General features: G+C 57.1%; 1 protein-coding gene across 1 annotated transcript; it reads right to left on the minus strand.

Annotated features, from left to right (window-relative positions):
- Window positions 1-499: 499 nt before the first annotated feature.
- ATP10D (ATPase phospholipid transporting 10D (putative)) lies at window positions 500-26,124 on the minus strand. The gene is made up of 23 exons (XM_038769112.1): window positions 26,075-26,124; window positions 16,916-17,239; window positions 15,753-15,947; window positions 15,338-15,542; window positions 14,895-14,980; window positions 14,042-14,148; window positions 12,413-12,544; window positions 11,952-12,079; window positions 11,565-11,817; window positions 11,019-11,155; window positions 10,357-10,758; window positions 8,536-9,046; window positions 7,853-7,959; window positions 7,338-7,464; window positions 6,910-7,094; window positions 6,328-6,577; window positions 6,062-6,138; window positions 5,380-5,505; window positions 4,865-5,065; window positions 4,633-4,713; window positions 4,358-4,462; window positions 3,580-3,767; window positions 500-1,427 (listed from the first exon to the last, which is right to left on the minus strand). Exons 2-23 carry the CDS (start codon window positions 17,197-17,199, stop codon window positions 1,253-1,255), a joined length of 4,062 nt encoding a protein of 1,353 aa, XP_038625040.1. The 5' UTR covers window positions 17,200-17,239; window positions 26,075-26,124; the 3' UTR covers window positions 500-1,252.

A 26,124-nucleotide genomic window follows, 5' to 3' on the forward strand; every position in this document is an offset into this window, starting at 1 on the left:
TGCAGTTTGGGAAACATTGGAAAATAGAATCTATAAAAAAGGAAGACTACCCCAAGTCCCTTGGGCAAAGGCAGCCCCAGGAGCCCCGGTCCAGCCGCCAGCTCCAAGAACCTGAGGAGGGTTTTACAGTGCAACAGGTCAGGACCCTTCCTCCCCTCCACCACCAAGTTAGAGCCTTGGTTCCCATGTGGGGGATCAGAAATGGCCTTCCCAAACTCCCCAGAGCCTCCGCTTCTGCGATATGGCCCGCTTCACTGTGGTCCTGGGCCCGCATGACCACTGTTACGTTAGCGCCTCTCTTGGACCTTCCAACACCCCAAGCCCCTCTTCTGCCCGCCCTCCCCCCCTCCTCTACAGCCACAGTAGCCTTTCTGCCCTGATCCTCTCAAGAACACAGGCAGGGGTGGACAGCCAACAGGGGGTGACCCTGCTGACATCCCACCACCCGCCTCCAAGGAGTCAGCCTCTTTCTCCCGAACGCCCTACCCCACCCCCCCAAAAAATGCAGGATCCCCCACCCGTGTAGTCTTTTCCACTTTATCTAAAGACCTGTGACAAGGGGGCCCAGAGTGCCAGAGGGTGACCTTGGGACAGCACCTGCAGCCTCCTCCCTGCTCACACATGCCCGCGTGACCCGGGACCACACGTGCATACACTGACGGGACACTCAGCCGCAGGACAGGTTGTACTGCGTGCTCTGGCTCCAATGCAACTACTGGATTCGGGGAAGTTCTTGCACCACCTTGCCTGGACACAGTGGTGGAAGAGCAGCCGAAGGAGGCCTCCAGTGTAGGGCCCACAGCGAGTCCTGGGAAGCCGCTCTTCCAGAGCACCCATCTGGTGCAGCCACCCCCGACACCTGGGCAGCATGGGGTGTTTTGCAGGCTTTGCCACACCCCAAAGCGGGATGCTCCAACTGCTGCCCGCCAGCCAAAGCCAGAGCTAATGCCTAATATGTTGGCAATCCAAGAGTCAGAAACTTTTCCAGAGATTCCCTCCACCCCCCAACCCTCCACCAGGGGATGGGAGTCAGGGCCCGGGAGTGAGGAGAGAGGGGTGGCTTTCCCCCGGCTCCCCAGGCCACCTGCCTGCCAGTGGCTCAGGCCAGACACCTCTCAGTGTAGACAGGAGACACTCCCCATTCCTGCTGGGGAATTCAGTCCTGCTGCCACTGTCACGGCCCATCCTCTATGGGCAGGTGTGTGTTGGGCCCAGACCCTCGGGACCGGCTCCTCGCCCCCTCTGGCCCAGCTCAGTCCCCCCTGCTGCCGCCTGTCTGCCCCTGACTCCTCCATTCCTGCTCAGACTTGGCGACTTCCCAGGCCTTCAGGGCAATCCCCACATCTTCCTCAGGCAGGCTGTCCAGGAGCTGGGCCTTGGCCACCAGAGATGGACACAGGCTTCCTTGAAGAACGCGGAAGGTGAACCTATATGGAAACAGGGGCTTCAGCCGCTCTCCCCGGCCTGAGGCACGCAGCACAGGGTAGCTGGCGGAACCAGAGACCCCGTGTGACAGCTGCCAGGCTGGAGACCGGAATCAATGTAGTGGCCTGGGGAGGCTCGGAGCCGGGACCGGGATTCCTGACAAAGGAGTCAACGCTGGTGGGTGTCCAGGCCCGGACAGGGAGAGACCATGGGGGTGGGCAGAGTTGAGGCCGGACAGCACTGACGGAGGTGCGGAGACCACCAGATGCCACCACCCTGACTACCCCGACGGCCAGACACACCCGAGCCTCCAGGCAGCCAGGTTCACGCAGTCTCCTTGTTCCAGTGGCCTCTTAGGGTAGGAAGTGGGAGGCTGTGATCTCAATCTGCCAGGGGAGCCCCTCAGGGGGTGGTCCCTGACTGCCAAGGAGCAGGTGCTGCACGTTCACAGGCTAAGGTTTGAAGGCCAGAGGCAGAGGATGTCAGGGTCTGTGGTGGAAGGGTGACAAGTGACCACTATCTGGCCCGGGCTCCCCGACGGGCCCCGTTTCACAGACCAGTTTGCACAGGTTAAGGGAGCAGGCCTTTCCCCAGGTTTCTGGTCCTGTCGCCAAAAACCCTGGCTCTCAGCTCGGTCCCTGATAGTCTGTTTTTTGTTTCCTCGCTGCCGCCAGGTCTTTTCCTCCCCGATTGTTTCAGTAGCACACGAGGCTCACCCAGTTCAAAACCGAACTCCTCATCTTCCCTCCCAAATTATCTTACCCCTCCTCACTTTCCCATCCCTGTGGACCACGCCACAATACCTCCCGTCCCTCAGGCCCGCAGCCTCACTATTAGCCTCAACTCCCCCCTCTCTTTCAACCTCCACATTCGTTCAATCATTACATTCTGTTGGTTCTTCTTCCAAACCAGTTCTAGAATCCACCCCTTCTTCTCCATCAAAACTGCCTCCACTCCGGTCCAGGCATTAGTCATATCCTGACCTGACTCCTGCATCAGCCTCCTCATTGACCTCCCTGCCTCGGCCTCTCCCGTCTCCGGTCCAGACTTCACTCACTCCGCTGGCTGGGTCATTTTCAGGTCTTTGCACATCTCCCCACTCCTGCAAGACCCGCAACCAGTTGCCCATTTCTCTCCACATCAAGCAGAAACAACTGACCGTTCTATTGGCTTTAAGGCCCTCAGACAGGTCTCTCCCACTGCCGACCTCTTGTTCCCACCCTCTCTCCTGCCTGGAACTCCTTCCCCTCTTCATATCCTGATGGCAGGCCACCGGTCTCCAGGTCGTCAAGGCCTTTCTGAAACCACCAATCCTCCTCTCTGTGGCTTTCCCATGTCATTTCCTATGAACTGCGGCCTGGGCAGCCCTGTGCCAACTCTACATTTGTGCACTCACCCCACCCGGTAGCACTTGTGCAAACACTGGTTACTGCCAAATCCCATTCCATTTCCAGGTCCAGGCCCACCTCCCACGTGCTCCGGCTGGGGACTCCTATTTCTCCCGCCCTCACCCTCGCGACATATGGCTGGGAAGAATCCTCCCCCAGCCCTGTTGATGCCCCCCATCTGTCACCCGGGGTTACCCTCTGGTCTTCAGAGCAAACCCGAACAGCTTCACCCCCAGCCCGGGGGACCCGGCACACGCTCCCAAATCCACCAATCAGCCCTGACCTTCTCCGCCGGCCTCCACCCGCAGCCGCCCCCTCCTCCTCACAGTTTTGGCCATCAAACACCAGCGAGACTCTAGCCGTAGGCCTGGCCTCCATGCTTCCAAGCCAGACACCGTTTGGGCCACCCTGGAGGAGGGCAGTGCCCAGCTGCTCTGCTCTGCTAATAGTCACCCAGGCATCAGGCTGCACCAGTTAGTGGTGGGGGAAGGCGCGAGGGGGCTGGCAGAAGCAGAGTGGCTTAGCGGAAAGAGCACGCGCTTGGGAGTCAGAGGTCGTGACTCTAATCCCGACTCTGCCATTTGTCAGCTGTGTGACTTTGGTCAAGTCACTTAACTTCCCTGCGCCTCCGTTAACTCATTTGTAAAACGGGAATTAGGACTGTGAGCCCCACGTGGGACGACCTGATTACCTTATATCCACCCCAGCACTTAGAACAGTGCTCGGCACACAGTAAGCGCTTAACGGATACCGTTATTATTATTACCTGGGCAGCAGGGCCACACAGAGGGTAAGGACGCAGATGAGGTAGAAGGTGGGGTCGCACAGGTGATCCGCCATGATCCAGTAGGGGTTGGAGGGCGGGTTGCAGGTCACACACGTGAGCCCGAACACAAGTGAGAAGATGAAGTACAGCAAGATGCTGCCAGCAAGGACCAGCAGGTAAACCCCGGTCTGCAAACGGGTGATGGGGGCACAGAGGCAAAGAGAGTGGGAAGGGTGGGAGAAATGGTGTCACGTGTGATGTTAGCTCTCTGAAGAGGGGCCACACCAGCCTAGGGGGGCCTTCCCTAAAGGAGAAAACCCCCAGATCCGTTTCCATCCAGGATGGGATTTCCCAACCTCTTGCCCCTCCCTGAGGAAGCCACGTGGAAACTGCCCCACTCTCATCACCGCCTTGGGGCCCCATCCTGGCCAGACCCCGGCCTGAGGGGCCACATCCGGAGCAGAAGGCCAGTGCCTTCTTTTGAGCAGAACTGACCATGTGCTTCTTCGGACAAGGAAACGCTTCTCGGACAGGCCCTCACTCCCACCCCCACCCCAAAGGTCCCCACCGCTGGGCCGAAATCCAGGCTTTGGTAGGCTGCCTGCCCCCGTTGGAGGCTCGGGCTGAGGGGGAAGGGGCGGGGAGGAGGCCCGGAGAAGGCAGCCCGTGGTGGGGCAGGCCCAGGCAAAGGAGCAGGTCCTGAAGGTCCAAGGCTCCCAGCTCAGCTGTGAGCCCGACGCAGGGGGGCAGGGGACGGCAGTTGGGGGGAGGCCTTCACCAGGTTCCTGCTCTCAATGACGAGGTGAAGCAGGATGATGAACAAGGCTGCTGTGTTCAGCGGGTTCCCAAATGTGAAGATGTGAACATCCGAGTCGCGGTAGGCCTGCACAGCAACAGAGAGGTGGGAGGGTGGCAGGAGGCTGGGCCGAGACGTGTGGGAGATCGTGGAGGTGGAGCAGGGAGGAGTGGAGGGGCAGGAGGGTGGATCAGCAACCATAACCCAGAGTGGGCAGCGACTGGGGTGGTGGTGGTGGTCGTTAGGAGGCTACTCACGAAGTACGGGCAAAAGAAGCAAGCCAGGCTCTGGTAAAAGGCGTCCAGCAGCGTGACCCAGAATGTGAGCGGTGAGTATGCCTGGATCCGGGTGTGGGTGGGACCGGGGGATTGGGAAAAAAATTCGTCAGACACGCTGCCAGGGCCGGGTCTCCCGTCGGTCAGCCTCACTTTGAGGGTTGCAAGGACCCAGCTCGAAGGGCAGGGGGAGGTTGCTGGAACGGGGACCCACCTCGGACTCCTGGCCGGACCGGTAGAGCTCGGGCAGCCGGAGGAGGGTAGCAGCTGAGACATCCTTCTCCAGGATGCCGTAGACGATGGGGGGGGCAGAGGTGAACAGGAGGTTGAAGAAGATCAGGACCCAGTAATCTGTCATCGATGCACCCGAAAACCCGCAGAAAAACTGGTACCAGAACAGGAGGTTGACATAGGTCTGGAGAGGCAGAGGCGGGGTGGGAAAATGCTCTCAACCTCAGCGGGGATCCGAGAGGCAGAGTAGAGAGGGGCAATGGTCAGGAACCAACCCTCCAAACACCCAGTCACAAGAGGAGAGGGAGGATAGGGTATAGCTTGACCAACCTCGGGCCAAGACAGTAGCTCAATGCCCTGGGCCGCCTTTGGCTGGGAAGGGGTCCAGCAGGGGCCCCAGCAGAGTCCATCAGCAGCCTGGCCCAGGGATACCCTTACCCCAGAAGAGCCCCCGCACCCACCACCGCCACCCTGGCCTCTCCCACGGGGCAACCATACCACATTCTTGTAGAAGAAATAGAGGACCATGTTGGCCAGCCGCATGTAGCACCAGTGGCCGTGGACCAGCAGCAGCTTGCGGAGGTCCCTGAACTGCGACAAGGCAAAGTCGCTGGCCATCACGGCCTGCAGGGGAGGGAGGGAGGGCAGTCGGTGAGGTCCAGGGTGGCCATCTCTCCACGGAAACCCATGGCAGGTTAGCTACTTGCCCTGCATCCCTCTGGATCCCCAGATCCAGAGAAGCAGCGTGGCTCCGTGGAAAGAGCACGGGCTTTGGAGTCAGAGGTCATGGGTTCAAATCCCGACTCCGCCAATTGTCAGCTGTGTGACTTTGGGCAAGTCACTTCGCTTCTCTGGGCCTCAGTTCCCTCATCTGTAAAATGGGGATTAAGACTGTGAGCCCCACATGGGACAACCTGATCATCCTGTATCCCCCCAGCGCTTAGAACAGTGCTTTGCACATAGTAAGCGCTTTACAAATGCCATCATTATTATTATTATTATCCTGTTCCCGGCCTCCGCCATGGGCCTTCCCCAACTGACCGACAGGACCCAGACAGGACCAGGCAGCCAACCTAAACTCAGTGGGTCAGTGGCACGGCTAAGGAGGCTTGTGTGGGAGTGGGCCAGACCTTGTGGCCAGAATACCCCCCACGCTCCCAGGACACACTACCTCCACTACCTGCATGCCCTCTTGGCCTGAAATCCCAACGCCAATATCTGCCACCTGGATCATGCTGACATCATTGGCTCCGTCCCCTTGGCAGCAGAGGACCGGGGGAGCGGGGAAGAGACCGGAGGGGGAGGACAGGGAAGAAGGAAAGCACATTGCAATTGTTACAGGAATCACTGTGTGCCCAGCAGCCAGGCCCCAAAGCAAGGAGCCGCAGCCGAACCCATCCCCTCGCCCGTCCGGTCCCATCCCGCCGGGCTCCCCAGCAGACTGACCGACGGCCAGGGTCATGACGTGGAGAGAGCTGCGCACCAGTCTGACCACCTGGCTCTTCTGCAGCGGCGCAGCCCGACAGCAGACTACGGCGCGGCAGCGGCCGGTTAGGGCCAAGAATCGACTCTGCAGCCCCTCCTGCAGCGCCAGTTCCAGCGTCTGCCCATCCACGACCAGCCCGGCCCCCGGTCCCACGCCGGGGGGACCCGCCAGCTCCTCCAGGATGGAGCTCAGCAGCAGGGCGCAGGCATCCTGGAGTGGGGGCACGGAGCAGGGCTGGACCACGGGCATCCCATGCAGCCCTCCCCACTCCCCGCCCTGCCATCAGACCTCCGTCCCCAGATACGCCCAGAGGCCCGACCTGAAGACACAGGCCCCAAAACATCCGTTTAAAGAATTAGAGACTGGGCAGTGCCCTAATTCACCCTAGCCTCAGTTGAATATGGCTGTTTGTGGGCCCAGGGGCCAGACAGTCTATCCTGGCTGGGAGGATCAATGAACGGGGGAACGGGGAATGGGAACGGGGGAGCTAGGGCCACAGGCAAATCCTTCCCTCCTCTAAACCCCTGGGTCCATCCACTCACTGAGCTCTGTGTGCTGAGGACAAACACCCTGTCATCCCGCTCCAGGAGGCGGCAGGCGTAAGCAATGTTCATGGCGGTCTCCTGCTTGTCCCCGGTTAACATCCAGATGCGGATTCCCGCTCTCCGCAAGGCCTCGATGGTCTCGGGAACCCCCTCCTGCAGGCGGTCCTCAATGCCCGTAGCCCCTGTGACACCAAGGCACAGACAGGGTCAAGGGCAGGTGTGCGGAGCCACAGAGAACAGGCCTCCAGGGCCGTTGGGCCGGCCTGGGGCCAAGGGGAAGGGGCAGGGGCAGGGGCAGGAAGGGCAGCAGGGGAGCAGGAACCCTCCCCCCTCGCCCTCCCCCTCCCAACACGCTGCAGCTCCGGGCCTCGCCACATCGCCAGGGATCTGGTTTCTGGGTTTCCATCTGCCCTCCAGCCACTCACCGAGCAGTGTGAGCCCCTTCTCCAGCCTGACGGCGGACTCCAGGAGTAGCTGCTCCCGCTCCTCAATGCTGGTTTCAGCCACCAAATGACACTGTAGCCACCGTGCATACTCTGCGTCGCTCAGCACCTTCGGGAGGTAGGAGACAGAGGAGGTCAGGGATGGGAAGAGGAAGGAGGAGGGAGAAGGGTTGTCATGGTCACCCCTACCTCCTGCCTCAGATGAACCCCCTGCTCCAATCATGCCCAGCCCAAGGCCACGGGCCTTGACCCTTGGTACCTCCTTTGGGCCCCCTCCCCTTGTCCCCACAGCTGTGGGAGGAGGTGAGGGCAGAGATGCTTGCTCGCCAGCTGAGGACCCAGGCCCTCCCTAAGGGGAGGAGGTGGCCCAGGAGGACAGACCCGCGGAAAGAGCGGTTCCAGCCCCGACCGTGCCCCACGGCACCATGGCCTACAGCTCTGATTCTGGTCGGGTGGGGGCCCGCAACCGGGCTGCCGACAGCACAGAGGCGGCTCACCTTCTTGGCAAAGCACAGGGTGCGCAGGCCCCTCCGGGCATAGTCATCTAGGTGCCTCTGGGTCTGCTCTCTGACCGCCTTCTGTTGCTGCCTGGGACCATCGCCCGCTGAGAGGGATGAGGCAAGAGGAAGATTCCAGGGCTCCCGGCCCTTGCGACCCAACCCCACCATCCGACAAGGGCAGCCCGCCTCCGGGGCAGCCCTTGAGAAAACTCTCGAGCACCACAGGAGCCTTTCGGACTGAAATTCCAATCGGGATCCTAGCCGGCCGGGAGCGGGCACTGGCCTAAGCCCACCCAAGCTAGGACCAGGGCTAAGACAGCTCCAGGCGAGACAGCAGGACAATCTGAGTCATCCCTGAGTCAGAGTGGCAGCGTGGCCCAGTGGAAAGAGCCCGGGAGTCACAAGACCTGAGTTCTAATCCCAGCTCTGCCACGTGTCTGCTGTGTGACCTTGGGCAAGTCACTTAACTTCTCTGGGCCTCAGATACCTCATCCGTAAAATGGGGATTAAGACTGTGAGCCCTATTCAGGAGAGAGATCGAGTCTAACTCGATTTTCTTATATCTACTCTAGCACTTAGTACAGTGCCTGGCATAGTAAGCACTTAACAAAATAAAACCTTCTGTCTGCCAACTGGAGGGAGGAAGAGCGGACAAGGAGGAGGGGGCCCCGGCTGCCTACCGTCACAGGCCGACAAAAGCAGGTCCATGATGGTGGAATCTGCGCCCTTTGTGTAAACAACAACGTGGTCGGACAGGGGGTGCCTGACCACGACGGACATCCTCTTCCTCACCGAGTCAAAGGGCAGAACGTGAAGGAGTTGAAAGGTCAGAGGCCCCAGTGCTGCCAGGCTCACAGTGACCTGCCCGGGGGTCCGGGACTGCAGGGTACAGCGGTAGGCACGCGCCGCGTGCACCAGCGCAGCTTCGTCTGGGCTCTCTGCTTCGTAGCACAGGCCCGAGGCCGGGGGCTGGCCAGGAGGAGGCTCAGGGCAGTCAGCGCCTGGGGACCCCGGCTTCCCCTGGCTGAGGGGAGTCAGTTTGCCAACCCAGGTGCCTGGGCCCCCGGCGGATGGCTCCTTCCCAGAGGGTGGCACCGGCAAGCTTGACCTTCGGATCGAGAGGCGTTGGAAGAGGTTTTTGATTTCCTCCAGGGACTTGGCGGGCAGCCCTGCTGGCGAGGAGGGTCTCACCTGTGGGGGAAGACATGGCACGAGGGAGGAGGGAGGGTGGGGAAGAAGCAGAGTTAAATAACCCGACCCCACCTGCCAACAGGGGTATGGTACTCAGCCCACAGCAGAGGAGGCCGCATGATGGATGCTCCCGCCCTAAGGGAAGGAGGAGATTGGGCCCAGGGGAAATCAGCCCAGACCAACTCACCCGTGGCCCGGGGCAGCAGTGGCCACATCCCAGCTACAGGCCGCTCTGTCCCCAGGGCTTGGCCCACTTCAGGGTGGAGTGAGGTGGAAGGGGAGTTGTGTGGGGTGTCTCCCCTTGGGCCACTACAATCAGGTTTCCAGCCCTTTCACTTCAGACTAAGGTCACCAATGGCCTCCTCTGAACCAACTGCAAAGGCCTAGTAGTAGCAGTAGTAGTAAGTGTTTATTAAATGTCTACTGTGAGTTAAGCACCAGAAAGGAATCCGCGAGTGAGATCAAGGCCAGGTTTCTGGCCCCCAAGGGGCTCCCAGCCTAAGGATAAATTGAGGCAGTGAAAGAGGTGGCAGATACCCAAGGGAAGGTGATTAAAAAGCGCAAAGACAAGAACACCTATCGATATGACAGGAGCAGCGGTGTTTCGGGCTCCTCGCGGCTCAGACTAGGGATCTCGACCGTCACAGGGGCAGCCCCAGTGGGGGTCTCCCCAGCCTTCTAAGAATTGATGGCTACAATCTACCATGATCTTCCTTGACCTTGCTGCTGCCTTTGATGCTGTGTACTGCCCTCCCCTCGACCCCCAGAAACCCTAACGGGCCTCAGGACGGCTGACACAGAATGAGCCCAGTTCTCTCACCTCTGGCCGCTCCTTCTCTGTTTCGCCTGCTGGTTCCTCTTCCTCCTCTCATCCTCTTACTGTGGATGTTGCCCCCAGGCTCTGTTCTGGATCCTCTCCGCTTCTCACTCTGTCCTCACACTCTTGGAAAGCCCATCTGCTCACACAGCCTCAACTGCCACCTCTATGCTGGGGACTCCCAAACCTGCCCCCCTGAACCCAATCTCTTATCTGAACTGCACTCCCTCTTCTCCTCTTGCCTCTGGGACACCTCCAAGGCCCCTCAAACTCAATCTGCCTTCAAGCTGACCTTCTCCTCCTTCCTCCTACCCCCCCTCTTCCTTCTCCCTTTTCTGTCTCAGAAACTAACACCGCCATCCTCCTTGTCACAGATGCCATAACCTCAGGGTCATTCCCCAATCTTGGTGATCACTCAATTCACCTGGACAATCTCCTTCCATATCCCATCGGCTCGCCCCGATATGCCTCTTTCTCTCCATCCCGGACATACCGTGGCATCGGCCTCTTCATCGGTCTCCCTGCCTCCTCCCAATCCCCGCCCAAAGCCTTGTTGAGTGCAGTCGGCTGCCCCCCCGCCCTCCTTGGTCAGGCCTCCGCCCTCAACAGACGCCACCCTGGGCACCCGGTGTTCCCTCTGGACTGCCAGGTCCCTGGCTCCTCCCGGCCCCCAGGGCCACACACAAACAAAAAAATCTGTTCTTACCTTCTGCCGGGGCTGGTCGGGCACAGAGACGACTACTGTATTACAAATGGCCATGGCCAGAAAGAAGTCGACAACATGCATCGGCTTGGAGGGCTGATTATCGTCAGCGTACCCCGGCCGGGACGCCAGCTGGGTAGCAGCCTGGCTGAGCTCTTGCCAGAGGCCGGGGTCCGGGACCACGTCCGTCTCCTGGACTCCGGGAGACCAAATGTCTAGGTCAGGGGGGTTGCGGTGGTGCTGGTGGCCCCTATGGCCGTGAGGTCCCAGACTTCCCCCACGCTCCTCCCTGGCCCAAGAGGACAGCTCTCCAGAGCCCACCCCTTCACGGGCGAGCCCTCGGTGTGGGCTGCTGCTTACCGTCCCCTGCCCCCATCCCACTGGGAAAGGGCTCCCGGTGCCTCGAGTGACCCCAGTGACACGGGAGGATTCCAGGCACCCCCGGCACTTACAATGGGGCTGCTGAATGCTGTCGTGGGGCGAGAGTGGACACCCCCAAGGCCGGGCCCCTGACCCGCCAGGTTCTTCGGGGAGTCAGCTGAGTCCTCATCCGTAGAGTCGGCCTCGTGATAGGACTCCAGCCTCCTAGCTAGGGGAGAATCACACAGCACTGCGTGGAGGTTCAAGAGAGCCCACCCCTCCTTCCCAGATGACAGCAGTGAGGAAGAACAACCCAGCCAGTGGTTAGTCCTTGGACCCCTTGGGGACAGACATGGACAAAGGCTAGGAAATCAATTGCCATCTCTCTCCTCCCCGACATACACCCAGGGTTCCCCTGGGGGAGCAGGCACGGAGAAAGGAGGCATTAGGGAGCAGGGACCAGTGAGGAGGATGCCCTCTGCAAGGCCCAGGGAGGGTAAAGGAGACCAGCACCCCAGGGTAAAGCCCAGGCTGCCCAGCCCAGGGAATGCTGAAGTGGAAATGCAGTGGGGAGGAGAGAAAGACAGCGATGTCTCGCCCCGCCATGCCGCAGTCAGACTGTTTCCGGCCCCACAGACCATTCGCCCGGTGGCAGTAGTCCTGGCCGGCAATGCTGCAGCGCCGGAAGACCATCTTGTTCTGGGTCAAGGTTCCAGTCTTGTCCGAGAACAGGTACTGGATCTGCCCGAGGTCCTCGGTGATGTTCAGTGCCCGGCACTGCACATTCGAGTCCGTCTTCTCGTGGTACAAGTCAGCGTCACTCTGGATAAAGTAGATCTGGCCCAGCTTGACAATTTCGATGGAGACGTACAGAGAAATGGGGATCAAGACCTGCCGGGGAGGTAAGCGGGGAAATCGAGAGGCCGCAGGCAGTCCCTGCAGCCCCACTGGTCCCAGCCCGGAGTCCCGGGGGCAACCACGGCCCAGCAGGCAGAAAGCCGGGTGGGCCCGAAGGCGACTGTTACCTGTAGGAGGATGATCATGGTCCAGAACATGTGGAACGCTGCCGAGGCTGGAGAAAGGGGCTGCCCGTCCGGTGCGGGGACGGCGAAGGGCGGCGCTGAAGGGAAGCTGCTCAGCCAGACTCCGTGGCCTTGCCAGAGACCCAAACCCAGTCACAACAGGAGAAAGTGGTTCGGCCGCTGGTCCGTCCCCACCCCTGCCTGCCATCGGGCAAGGTCTCCCCTACGCCCGCCCCCAGTCCGAGCAGTTTGGCCCTTTCCTTTCCAAATCCCCCAGGAGGCCCGGTGCTGTCCTGGAGAATGGGATGGGGCCGGGGGGACTTGGGCACCTGCCAGCGGGGGATTCTTTGTTAGAGCAACAGAATGGGTGCCCACAGGATTCCACCCCACCGGCAGGGAGGAGCAGGACCCAGCCGGGCCAGCAGCCAAGACTCCCTCACTCGACTAGGGCCCTTCCGACTCACCCACAGCCCCGATGAGGCACATGAGGAGCAGCAGCAGAACACACCACAGTATGTCCGTGTTGACCCGCCGCTCCAGCCGGCTGCGCTTGTAGCGGGGCCCGCTGTTGTTCAGCATGGCTTTGGTCTCGTGGCCTGCAGAACCCAAGCCAGACGGCTGTGACCGGACACGACCGTGACTGCCCCGATGAAACCAAAGGAACCCAGGCAGGCCAGTCAGATGGGGATGGGGCACAACCCCGGTAGGCTGACTGTACTGGGCGCTCCTTGAAAACAATGAGTTTTCCTCTCAGGACAGTTTTCCTTCTAGACTGTGAGCCCACTGTTGGGTAGGGACTGTCTCTATATGTTGCCAACTTGTACTTCCCAAGCGCTTAGTACAGTGCTCTGCACACAGTAAGCGCTCAATAAATACGATTAATTGATTGATTGATTGACAGAATTTCCTCTTTCCCCCAAGCACCTGATCTGAGAGCAACCAAACCCTTGCCTAGGCTATCCCTGCTGCATCCCAGTCCCCATCCCCCTGCCTTCTGGGCCAATCTTCCCTTCCCTGGCCCAGTCTCGCCTTTCGGGCCGTCCCAGCCCACCCACCAGTCACCTCAGCATGGTTGGGAGTGGTGGGGAGCTACCCGTCCCTTCACTAAACTGTAAGTTCCTTGAGGGCAACCATCAGGCCACTAAACTCTTCTGTACTCTCCCAAATCCAGAGGGCTCTGCACAGAGTAAGTGTTGTTCAACAAATACTACTGCTCTGCTCCTTTACTCCTTAATGATTCCCTTAATTCAGCCTTTCATGGGGTGCAGTTATATTTATTTTCTATTTCCCAGTTCGAATTTGTCTGGGAGCTTAATAATAGTGGTATTTGTCAAGTGCTTACTATGAGCCAAGTAGTGTACTAAACGCTGGGGTAGATACAAGATCATCCAGTCCCACATAGGACTCACAGTCTAAGTATGGAGACTAGTGTGGCCTAATGGATAGAGCACGGGCACGGGAGTCAGAAGGCCCTGGGCTCTGACCCCGGCTCTGCCACTTGCCTGCTGTGAGACCCTGGGCAATTCACTTCTTTGTGCCTCAGTCACCTCATCTGAAAAATGGAGATTAAGACTGTGAGCCCCATGTGGGACAGGGACTGCGTCCAACATGATTACTCTGTGTCTACCCCAGTACTTAAAACAGTGCCTGACATGTAGTAAGTGCTTAACAAGTACCATTTAAAAAAACCCAAAATGCCAAAAGAACAGGTATTGAATCCCCATTTTGCAGGTGAGAGAACTGAGGCACAGAAAAGTTAAATGACTTTTCCAAGGTCGCACAGCAAACAAGAGATGGAGCCGGGATTATATGGAACACAGGTCCTGTGACTCCCATTCATTCATTCAATCGTATTTATTGAGCGCTTACTGTGTGCAGAGCACTGTACTAAGCGCTTGGGAAGTACAAGTCAGCAACAGATAGAGACAATCCCTCCCAGGCCCATGAGCTTTCCACTAGGCCATACTGTTTCTCAAGGGAGCTTCTCTCAAGGACAGGGGCCATGGCTTTTCCAGCTAGTGTATGTTCCCAGGTGCCCACCCGTGCTCAGCCATTCGCTCCTGGTGATGGTGACAGTGAGAGGCTTGACCCACCTGCGTAGACCACGATGCCGACGGCCGCCTCGGTGTTTCGGAGAGTGCAGCCCCGCAGCAGCAGATTATCTTTGCTGAGACCCACTCGTTCCCGGGTGGCATGCTCTCTGCCAGACAGAGCGACACGGCTGCTTCAGCCCCACAGGCAGAGCCGCGGTGGAGCCGCGCCAGCCCCAGGGCTGCTCTCCCATCGGTGTCCTGCCCCTCGGCTCGGGAACGTTGGGTGGAGGCCCAGTCCATCGGACTCGAAACCGAGAGCCGGCCCGTAGACTTCGGGTGGTAAATCTGGTTTAACAACCGTAGCCACGGCTGGTCCACACTCCACCCCAGTGACCTCGGAGCCATGAAGCTCAATCCACAGAGGCCACTCGAGGTGATTGAGAGAACGGGTGGACATTCCAAACCAGCTGCCAAAAAGCCTCCCATGACAAAACCCACATTTCTCCTATGCACCTGAATCCATATTCAGCACATGGCATTCCCCCCTCCCCGAGTCCCACTGCACTTAAGTGCACATCCCCTATACTCTTCCATTCTTCTAATCAGAAATTTATTTTAATGTCCTTCTGTGAGCTCCTTGTGGGCCAGGACTGTCTACTGACTCAACTGGATCATTTTCTCCCAAACACCTAGAACGGTGCTCAGCCCCCAGTAAGCATTCGAGAAATACCACTGATTGACTGGACTGACTGATCACCAGGCTCCAGAGCCCCATGGGTGGGCACTGGGCCTGAGAGATGCTCAGAAACAGCTGGGTCAAACTGCAGCCCACCATAATGCCCCCTGGAGCCAAGCTCCTCCGGCCCAGCCCCAACAAGCCCACTCCCTCCAGAACCACCCCCAGGTGACTCACAGGTAACCGCGGAATCTGTTGAGGTCAGCATTGGGACTTTCACATTCTATCCGACCAAAAAAGGTCTCGGGATTGACTTCAGAGTCCTAAATTGGGAGACACGCATGCACCCACATCAGTCCCCAAGGTTCACCCAGAGGCTGGGGCTAGACCAGGGCCCTGTGGCGGGATGGTCTGCCCACTTCTGCTGGGGAAGGTGATGGGGCACTGCAGGGAAAGTGAAGGATGACTCGGCCAGCAGGACCCCCATTCACCCAGCCCCTCCCATCTGCAGGTCCCCGGTCCTCCAGCCTCACAGCGAGGGGACACGGCAGGCGGAGATCCGGAACGTCCTGGTGAGGAACCACGCGATCGACCGGCAGCCAGAACTCCCGACTTGCCCTAGACCCCTGCTACCCAGGTGAGATGGGGCACTTGGGGAGAGGGCCTGGGCAGGGCCTCACCGGCTCTGCACAGCCTCGCACCACCAGCCTCTGCTTCAGGCTGCTCTCCCCATCCAGGCCCGAGGTCTCGACGTGGCACAGCCCATCCGGGTCAGAGGAGGACAGCAGCAGCAGGTCTGCAGGGACGAGCTCATTACAGGACAGGCGAACCAAATCTCCGACCCTGACGTCCTTCCAGCGCCGGGCCACGTACTGCCGCTCGGTCCTGAAACGCATATTGCCACTGAAGGAGCAGTCGGTCCCTGGAGGAGGCAAACGCTCCTGCCAGTACGGCCCCACGGAGGGGGTGGGAGGAGAGGGCCCCACAGGGCCAAAGGGCTGTCTGACAAAGGGCCCGTTTCAGCTAGATGCTGGCACCTGGCAGGTTCAGCTTCGGTCCCCGGCTCCCCCCGCCTCAGCCCGGTTCTCCCGTCACCTGCAGTACACCATGGTGAGCAGGTTGTTGATCTTTTTGTCAATGGTGTATTTCCGGTAGTCTTCCAGGCCGTCTTTGACGGCGATGATGATCAGGACCACCACTAACGGCAGCATGGTGATTTCCTTCTGGAAAGCCTCCACCAGTGGCACCCAGTTCAGCACCGCCAAGAACAGGAAGTACAGATTGGCAGCCCTGAAACCAAACAGAGGCAGCCTCTTGCCACTCAGGCTGGAGGGAGACATGGCCGGAATTAAGATCTCTCTGAAAATCAGAGAAGTTCAAGCGCCGTCTGAGACCCTCCCAGTAAAAGGGACAGCGGGTGGACACAGCTTCCAGCACCCAACTTTGCTTTCTGGGAAAGCGTTTCACCCGCCGCCGACTCCAGCTGAGTGGAAAGCCTGACTTGGGGAGCACGGAGAGATAACCTCACTGCAAAGTTTCACAAACAGCTCCACAGGACCCATCTGGCCTTTCCAACAGGCAACAGTGCACCCTCTTAGGCCCCAACCTTGACCCTGGAAATAGGCCGGGCCGCCTCACTGCCTCCTCACAGTCACGGCACCCTCCAGTAGTGTTCAAGATCATTTCCACAGCCCACATATTATGCTCATTCTGGGAGAAAGGTGATGTGGACGCTGCCCACATTTCAGTGGCAAACTGAGCCTGGCATGTGCTGGAACATGGCTCCCCTAGAGTAACCTGAAAGCAAGCTAAGTGGATCGAGGTCATCTTTGGTGACCCAGCAGCCACCTTTCTCGCTGTCCCCAAGGACCAGTTGGAGATACAGGAGAGGCCATAAAAGACAGACAGCAGGCAGCAGCGGGGAGAGGGTGGCTCAGAAAGCATGGGATTCCCAACTCTCCGCTCCACTCCCGGCTGACCCCGCCACTGTCTCAGCAAAGGCTAATGCTCGAAGGTGGAGGAGGGAGGGGGCTTAGGCTAAGGTGCACTTCAATTTCAAGACAAAAGAGCTTAGAGGGCTGGGCCAGAGGGACAGAGTCTAGGGATCGGTTGTTCAGGAAACTTAAGACCCCGCCACCACAGTGAGAATTCCCGGTACTTCCAAGGCCCTGCCTCCAGACCCCATCATCCAGAACCAGCTCCAAAATCATCAGCAACCACTCAAAAATGAAGGAAGTCGGAGGAAGGGTTCCACCCACCTGTGAAACTGCTCAAACAGATTCCTGGGCACAAAGTTGAGGGGGGTATACTTGGTGGTCCGGATTCGATTGTCCATGTAGAAGTCGAGCATGCTCTCGTGACCCCCCTGAGAGCGGGGCCGACGCGGAACGACCACCCTGTGCTTGCCGGAGGGGGGTGGAGGGGGGCGACCGCATGCCAGCAGAGACGAGTAGCTGCATGATCTCTCTCTATCCTCCCGGCCAGCGGTGGAGGAGACTAGACGTCGCCACTGCTCTCTGGCCCACTGGAAAGGGGCTGTCATGGCCAAAACTCCGATGGAAGACCTGGCTCCACTCGGTCATCTGGCCGGAAACAAACAGACATAGAGACAGAGCTTAGTACAGTGCTCTGCACATAGTAAGCGCTCAATAAATACGATTGATTGATTGATTGATTGATTGAAAGCCCAAGTCCCTTTATAAATGCCCTCTCCTTGGCACAGACCATTCCTGAAGCCACTCGGATTGAACCCTGACCAAGGGGCTGTACCCAGTCAGAAAGCAGAGAGCGGCCTTCCCTAACCCTGCCAGCCTCCCCTGGAGGAAAAGGGGGAGGCGGGCGCAGACCCTCTGGCTCTTGTCCTGCCTTCCACCCTGCTCAATCTGACTCATTATCTGGCTTCCTGCTCTCCATCCGCTGCCTCGCGGGCCACGGGCTGCTCCCGAACAGGGATTATCAAGCATCCAGGGCAATCCCAAGGCCCCCCTGGACTTGGCCAGATGTTCCACTCTGGAAGCTGGGGAAGGTCCCAACCCCCGGGAGTTCTGTGAGGCTGCCTGTAGACTCCGCCTCAGGGTTGGTCCAGAGCCAGGCTGGGGGCTGAGTCCCCAGCATGCTTGGGGAAAGGAACAACAGCAGCTCAGAGAGAGGAGGGAGAGAGCAAGCACACGGAGTGACCCTAAGCCTCCGGACAGTGACTGGAGCCAATCATAACATGCGCCCATGGCCCACCCACAGGCTTGCAGCCGGCGACTGAAGTGTCGGCAGACCGGGAGGGCAGCCAGACGCTGCCCGGTCACCAGCCACGGGTTCCCTCAATCACAGCAGGACAAGGCGGGATGGAGTAGGAACAGATGACTTCCACAGGTGGGCACCAAGGGCACCTCACACCGTGCCAGGCTGGACATGCCAACCCACTGTCCAGACTGCAGCAGGGCCAGTCAGCGCCTCCTGGAAACGGCTGCCCTGCTCTGACAGGAAGGATGGCCAAACTGGTCTAGCCTCCACCCATACAGCCTTGAAGCCCACTCCCTTTCACAGTGCACCAAGCCCCCTTCCCAGAACATCCCAGCTGGTGGGTGAGACACCAACGATTGAACGGAGGGGAGAGGGCTGCCCCTCGGCTCCTAGCAAATGGAGATCAGGGTAAGATATTTAATAATAATAACTGTGCTATTTGTTAAGCGCTTACTATGTGTCAGGCACTGTTCTAAGCACTGGGATACAAACACGATAATCAGGTTGTCCTACATAGGACTCACAGTCTTAAATACCATTTTAAAGTGAGGGAACTGAGGCACGGAGAAGTGAAGTGACTTTCCCAAGGCCACACGGCAGACAAGTGGCTGAGCCAGGATTAGAACCCAGGTCCTTCTGACTCCCAGGCTCAGTACCTTCTAATCCAGCACTGGTCTCTGCCCCACCTGCCCTGCCCCACTGTCACCAAATGGAGAGTCCAGGAGCATCACAGTCGGGGCTGGTAGGTTGGGCCCCAAACCGGCCCAATCCAGCCCCAGGCCCCAGGGTCCCAGGGTCCTATCACAGCGCCAGAGCAGTAGACGAGTCCTGAAGGGCAGAGCTCCAGACGGCTATTCCGGGCCTCCCGGAGCCCCCTGGACTCGGATGGGCTGCCACCATGCCAAGCCCCCAAAGGGAACAGGCCTAATCCAGCCCAGGGAATGGGGCCACTGTGGCCTCCTCTCCCACCAAGCCTGCCCCACGAGCACTCACGGCTTACTCTGTGCCTAGGCACTCAACTAAGCGATGGGGTAGATACAAGCTAATCAGGTTGGACACAGCCCATGCCCCACGTGGGGCTCACAGCCTTAATCCCCATTTTACAATTGAGGTAACCGAGGCCCAGAGAAGTGAAGTGACTTGCCCAAGGTCACACAGCAGACAAGTGGCAGAGTTAGGATCAGAACCCAGGTTCTTCTGACTCCCAAGTCTGTGCTCTATCCGCTAGGCTACAGGAGTCCAACTAGCCAACCGACTAGAGGAAGCCGAACTCCCAACTCTAAAGCCAAGAAGCCCCCGCTCCTAGGCCACTGCTGGCCAGCAGCCGGATCACAACACAGACTGCAGACATGATGCCTGCCCTCAGGGGGTTTGCAGCCTAATAGGGGAAGCAGACACCCAAATTACCAATTTGAGGAAGTGGTAGGGTATGTATGTAAAACTACCTACTTCAGTATATTCAGCTTCTCAGTATTCAGAGAAGCAGCACGGCTCAGTGGAATGAGCACGGGCTTTGGAGTCAGAGGTCATGGGTTCAAATCCCAGCTCCGCCACTTGTAAGCGGTGTGACTTTGGGCACATCAATTAACTTTTCTGTGCCTCAGTTACCTCATCTGTAAAATGGGGATGAAGACTGTGAGCCCCACGTGGGACAACCTGATCACCTTGTAACCTCCCCAGTGCTTAGAACAGTGCTTTGCACATAGTAAGTGCTTAATAAATGCCATTATTATCATTATTATTATGGGGGGTTGTGAGTTCATAAAGGCTTAGGTGACACCAAAGTGGAGAAGTGGTCTTAGTAGGTTAGCTTGAGAAGAGCAAAGCAGGCGAGCTGGGGAGAGGAGCGAAGCGGGTGAGCAAGAATATCAGTCAATGGTATTTACTGAGCATTTTCTAGGGGAAGGGCACTGTACTGAGTGCTCAGCACTGGGAAGCAGCATGGCCTAGTGGAAAGAGCCTGGATCTGGGCATCAGAGGACCTGGGTTCTAATCCCAGCTCCGCCTTTTGCCTGCTTTGTGACTTTGGGTTAAGTCATTTAACTTCTCTGTGCCTCAGTTTCTTCAACTGTACAATGGAGATTCAATACCTGTTCTCCCTCCCCATGTAGGACAGGGACTGTTTCTGACTTGGTTAACTTCTATCTACCCCAGAGCTTAAAAGAGCACTTGACACAGAAGTGTAAGCACTTATCCTATCCTTCCTTGACTACTGCATCTGCCTTCTTGCAACCTCCCTATCTCCTGTCTCTCCCCACTCCAGTCCATACTTCAATCTGCTGCCTGGATGATTTTTCTAAAAAAAAAAAAAAAAAAATCAGTTCACATTTTCCCACTCCTCAAGAACCTCTGGTGGTTGCCCTACCACCTCCATGTCAAACAGAAACTCCTTACCCTGGGCTTAAAATATGTTGCCAACTTGTACTTCCCAAGTGCTTAGTACAGTGCTCTGCACACAGTAAGCGCTCAATAAATACGATTGATTGATTGATTGATTAAAAGCAATCAGCCACCTTTGCTCCCTCCTACCTTACTGATTTCCTAGTACAGCCCAGCCTGCTCACCTTGCTCCTCTAAGGCCAACCTACTTGCTGCAACTCGATCTCATCTTTCTCACAGCGGACCCCTTGCCGACATCCTGCCTCTGGTCTGGAACTCGCTCCCCCTTCATATCCGACAGATCATCACTCTCCCCATCTTCAAAGCCTTATGAAAATTACTTCTCCGCCAAGAGGCCTTCCCTGTCCAAGCCCTCATTTTCCCTTCTCCCTCTCCTGTGTTGCCCTTGCACTTAGATTTGTACCCTTTATTCACCCCAGAGCGCTTACGTACATATCCGGAATTTATTTTAATATCTGCCTCCCCCTCTAAACCATATGCTCTTTCGTGGGCAGGGAACTTGTCTACTAACCTTATTATACTGCGCTCTCCCAAGCGCTTAGTTTAGTGCTCGGCACACAATAAGTGTAAATGCTCAAATAAAACTGATAGTAAGAAGGATGATATCATTTATTATTAAGTATAAGCACTGTATAAGTAGAGGGAGAGAGCTGATGGAGAATCTTTAAAGCCAGAGGCCAGGAGTTTCCGCTTGATATGGTGATAAATGGACAACAAACCACTGGAGGTTTTCGTGGGGTGGGGAGACGATCTTTCAGAAAAATGATCCAGGCAGCAGAGTGAAGTACAGGCCGGAGACGAAGAGAGACTGGAGACAGGGAGATGAGCAAAGAGGCTGATGCAGTCGTCAAGCCAGAACCTGAGAAGTGTCTCTATCAGGGTAGTGGCCATTTGGATGGAGAGAAAGAGGCTTATCAAGAAAATGCTGTGGAGGAAAAACTGGGGGGATCTGGTGACTGAACAGATATGGGGGTTGAAAGATGGAGAGGCGTCGAGGATGAAGCTGAGGTTCTGGGCCTGAGAGACATGGGCGAGGTGCTGGGGGTGGCTGCGATGGGACAGGCAGATGGGGAGGGGGAAGGGGGAGGACCAGGAGGAGTTTTCCTCAGCCCACCTGTTCCCGGGAACCTCTCCAACATGACAGCAAAGACATATGGCTTTACTAGCTCAGTCATTGGCATTTCCCAGGGCTTAGGCGGGTCAGGAAGGGTGAGTTGGCTGCGTTTCCCTGTTAAAGCACTGCCCCGCCAGCCCATCCCTCCCCACCCCGGGCCCCACCGTTGCCACCAGACAGGACTCCGTTCAGCGCCCGCCCAGCTGGTCCCGAGCCACGTTGTGGGTGGTTGTGATGCAAGCAAGTGGCCCCTTTTACACCTCTTCCCCCAGCCTGGGGCCCTTCAGCCCCCTCATCATCATCATCATCATCATCAATCGTATTTATTGAGCGCTTACTGTGTGCAGAGCACTGTACTAAGCGCTTGGGAAGTACAAATTGGCAACATATAGAGACAGTCCCCGCCCAACAGTGGGCTCACATCAGCCACAGACTTCTCTGCAGGCGGGATGGCCCCGGCCCTCCGGCAGGACAGCGGCCCCCAGGTCCATCTGTGCAGGTGCAGGCCGTGCTCCTGCCCCCCCCAGGCCTGCAGCAGGTCTCCACCTCACCCCAAGCAACTTGGCAGGATCTCCAGAGATACCCGACTCAAGATCTCAGGCCGGATCATTGGCATAGTTGGTACTGGGTGTCCTCGACGGGCATCCCGTTCGCTTCAGGAATGCTGGCCTTGAGTTCTCGATTGCGCCAGCCGGCTTGGGAGCGCCGGAAACTTGCCGGGCTTCCAGCCAACCCTTTCACCTCTCTAGTTTCATCTGAGAAGCTCCCCAGCTCCCTCTGCTGAGTATTCTTTCCGTCCAAGAGCCCCCCTACCCTCTCCTGGCCCCTCTCCCTTTGCTGCGCCAGAGGGTCGGTCACTGCCCATAGGCATGGCCAGCACCCCTCTCTTTGAGGGAGCAAAGAAAGAGAAAACTTCCCACCCGCTGCATACCCTGTGCCCTTCTTGTAGTGGGGGTTTCAGATCCCATATGGGAGCTGATGGGGGGGACCAGAGAAGGGGTCGGCCCCATTTTCCCCTGCAGGGTGTCTTCCCTCCTCCTCCCCTGGGGCGGGCTCACGTGGGCCATCAGCTTCCTTCTTCCAGTTGCCATTAGGGGAGGATCTGGTTCCTGCTCCCTGGGGTGGGGGTGGGGAGGACGAGCATCCTCGTCACTCAGGAGAAGCAAATGCACTGGAACGCATCCGTTCAGGAGAAGCGAACGGGGACCCCAGTAACCCTTACACGACCATGTTGGGCCACAGACTGCTAGGAGGCAGTTGGACCATCGGCTGGTTCCGGGACAGACTCACAGAGTTCTCCAAGTCAGCCCATCCTCCTCCGGCTCCCTCTGATAGAAAAGAAAGTAGCAGAGGGGAGGGCCTAATGGGGAAGTTCTGGAAAGAGCATTTTCTCTGGGGAATAAGGTCTTACCCACGCAATCTTCTCGCTTCAGAGAGAAAGCAAAATGCGGTTTGAAAAGCAAGAACCAGGCCTAACCCCGTCAGTCGGAAAGGCTGAGCGACTCGCTGAGACCACGATGCCCAGCAGGGTTTTTGATTCTGACAACAAGTGACCCGTGAAGCCTTCTCTCCCGACAAAGAGGCAGTGAAGCTGCACTCACCGGCAGCTGTGCAGGGGGACACCCGTCTGCAGCAATGAGTCACCGTGCCTCGAGCTTCACAAAGGGTTGGTTCACCAGCCCCAGAAGGTGGTGTTCTTGGAGTTCGGATGGAGGTGGGGAAGAGGACTCTCTCGCAGTACAAAAGAAACAAAGCTTTCCAGATTCCAGGACCTGGCCAGCCCCTCATCCCATCCCAGAGACCGGTCTGAGAAGTAACCGGCTGGCCGGCCTGACTACCACTGACCCCACCCTGGGGACCGGAAGCCACGAGCATCGGCCGCGCCAACCCCAGGCCCGCTTTCCTCTCTCGTGGAGCCGCGTCAACGACCCGCCCCGATGCCAGGCCCAACGGGTTCGACTGTGAGCTTGTTCTCGGGAGACCAACGCCAGCCCAGCGCAGTGCCGGCCTACCGTGCCGGGGGCTCCAAAGTCCAAAACCCAAACGAACAAACCAGGCCCCGCACACCAAGGCCCAACCACTTTCCCACCCTGTGGCCTGCCACTAGCTCCAACTGAGCAGCAACAATTTCCTTTTCTTCTCCAGATCCCATCCCGCCTGGTTCTCCCCACTGCCAATGGGCCACTGGAATAGGGGAGCAGCGAGCTCAGACCTGGGAATCGGAGGATCTGAGTTCTAATCCCAGCTCCGCCACTTTCCTGCTGTGTACCCTTGGGCAGGTCGCAACTTCTCAGTGCTTCAATTCCCTCACCTGCAAGATGGAGATTCAATACCTACTTGTACTCTGAGCCCCAAGTGGGACCCGATTATCTTGCGTCTACCCCAATGCTTAGTATAATGTTTGGTACATAGTAATGCCTAACAAATATCATAATCATTATTACCATCCCATTCCTCTCTTCAAAAACCCCAGTGGCTGCCCGATTCCCTCTGCAGACAGAGCAAAAGTACTTAATGAGCACCTTAATGGGCAGAGCACTCATTCAATCGTATTTATTGAGTGCTTACTGTGTGCAGAGAACTGAACTATAAGGTCAGAAGAGTACAATGGAATTTGAAGTGACAACCCCAGCCTCCGATGAGCTTTTGATCTGGGGGGGGGCGGGGGTGACAGACGCTAAAATAATTTAGAGGTAGGAGGAATAAGGACTGGTGGACAGGGTGATGAGTAAGTGCTGAAGCAACAGGGTGTGTACATTAAGTCGATATGTGCAGATGGATTTCAGACGCTTGGGAGTGCATGATAGGCACAAGGTGCTCGCTGGGACGACGAAGGCAGGGGGGGAGGTAAAATCAATCAATCAAGCAATCGTATTTATTGAGCACTTACTGTGTGCAGAGCACTGTACTAAGCGCTTGGGAAGTACAAGTTGGCAACATATAGGGAACGGTCCCTACCCAACAGTGGGCTCACAGTCTAGAAGGGGGAGACAGAGAACAAAACCAAACATAGTAACAAAATAAAATAAATAGAATAGATATGTACAAGTAAAATAAATAGAGTAATAAATACGTACAAACATATATACATATATACAGGTGCTGTGGGGAAGGGAAGGAGGTAAGGCGGGGGGTGGAGAGGAGGGGGAGAGGAAGGAGGGGGCTCAGTGCTGGGTAGGGACTGTCTCTATATGTTGCCTTGTACTTCCCAAGCGCTTAGTAGAGTGCTCTGCACACAGTAAGCGCTCAATAAATACAATTGATTGATTGATTGAGAGGAAGGAGGGAGCTCAGTCTGGGAAGGCCTCCAATTCATTCATTCCCACTGTTGGGTAGGGACTGTCTCTATATGTGGCCAACTTGTACTTCCCAAGCGCTTAGTAGAGTGCTCCGCACACAGTAAGCGCTCAATAAATACGATTGATTGATTGATTGATTGAGAGGAAGGAGGGGGCTCAGTCTGGGAAGGCCTCCAATTCATTCATTCCCACTATTGGGTAGGGACTGTCTCTATATGTGATAATGGCATTTGTTAAGCGCTTACTATGTGCAAAGCACTGTTCTAAGCGCTGGGGGGGGGGAGATACAAGGTGATCAGGTTGTCCCACGTGGGGCTCACAGTCTTCATCCCCATTTTACAGATGAGGGAACTGAGGCTCCGAGAAGTGAAGTGACTTGCCCAAGGTTACACAGCAGACATGTGGCGGAGCCGGGATTCGAACCCATGACCTCTGACTCTCAAGCCCGGGCTCTTTCATCATCATCATCATCAATCGTATTTAATGAGCACTTACTGTGTGCAGAGCACTGTACTAAGCGCTTGGGAAGTACCAATTGGAAACATATAGAGACGGTCCCTATCCAACATTGGGCTCACAGTCTAAAAGGGGGAGACAGAGAACAAAACCAAACATACTAGCAAAATAAAATAAATAGAATAGATATGTACAAGTAAAATAAATAGAGTAATAAATATGTACAAACATATATACATATATACAGGTGCTGTGGGGAAGGGAAGGAGGTAAGATGGGGGGGATGGAGAGGAAGGAAGGGGCTCAGTCTGGGAAGGCCTCATCATCAATCATCATCAATCGTATTTATTGAGCGCTTACTATGTGCAGAGCACTGTACTAAGCGCTTGGGAAGTACAAATTGGCAACATATAGAGACAGTCCCTACCCAACAGTGGGCTCACAGTCTAAAAGGGGGAGACAGAGAACAAAACCAAACATACTAACAAAATGAAATAAATAGAATAGATATGTACAAGTAAAATAGAGTAATATGTACAAACATATCTACATATATCCAGGTGCTGTGGGGAAGGGAAGGAGGTAAGATGGGGGGGATGGAGAGGAAGGAAGGGGCTCAGTCTGGGAAGGCCTCCTGGAGGAGGTGAGCTAAGCCACGCTGCTTCTCTCTATGTTGCCAACTTGGACTTCCCAAGCGCTTAGTCCAGTGCTCCGCACACGGTAAGCGCTCGGTAAATACGATTGATTGATTGATTCATTCAATCGTATCGATTTATTAATATAAGTCGTACTCAGGCCAGCGCTGTGCACCCGGTGAGCGCTCAAGAAATGCGACTGAGGCGAAGAGGGGGCCAGAGGTGTGCGGGCGGGCCGGCGGCCTGGGCCGGTGGGAAAGCCGGCGGGGGACCCACCTGGGGCCCAGGGCCGGCAGGGGCGGCGGCGGCGGCGGCGGCGGCGGCGG

The sequence above is a fragment of the Tachyglossus aculeatus genome, chromosome X5, assembly GCF_015852505.1.
Source record: "Tachyglossus aculeatus isolate mTacAcu1 chromosome X5, mTacAcu1.pri, whole genome shotgun sequence".
NCBI lineage: Eukaryota > Metazoa > Chordata > Mammalia > Monotremata > Tachyglossidae > Tachyglossus > Tachyglossus aculeatus.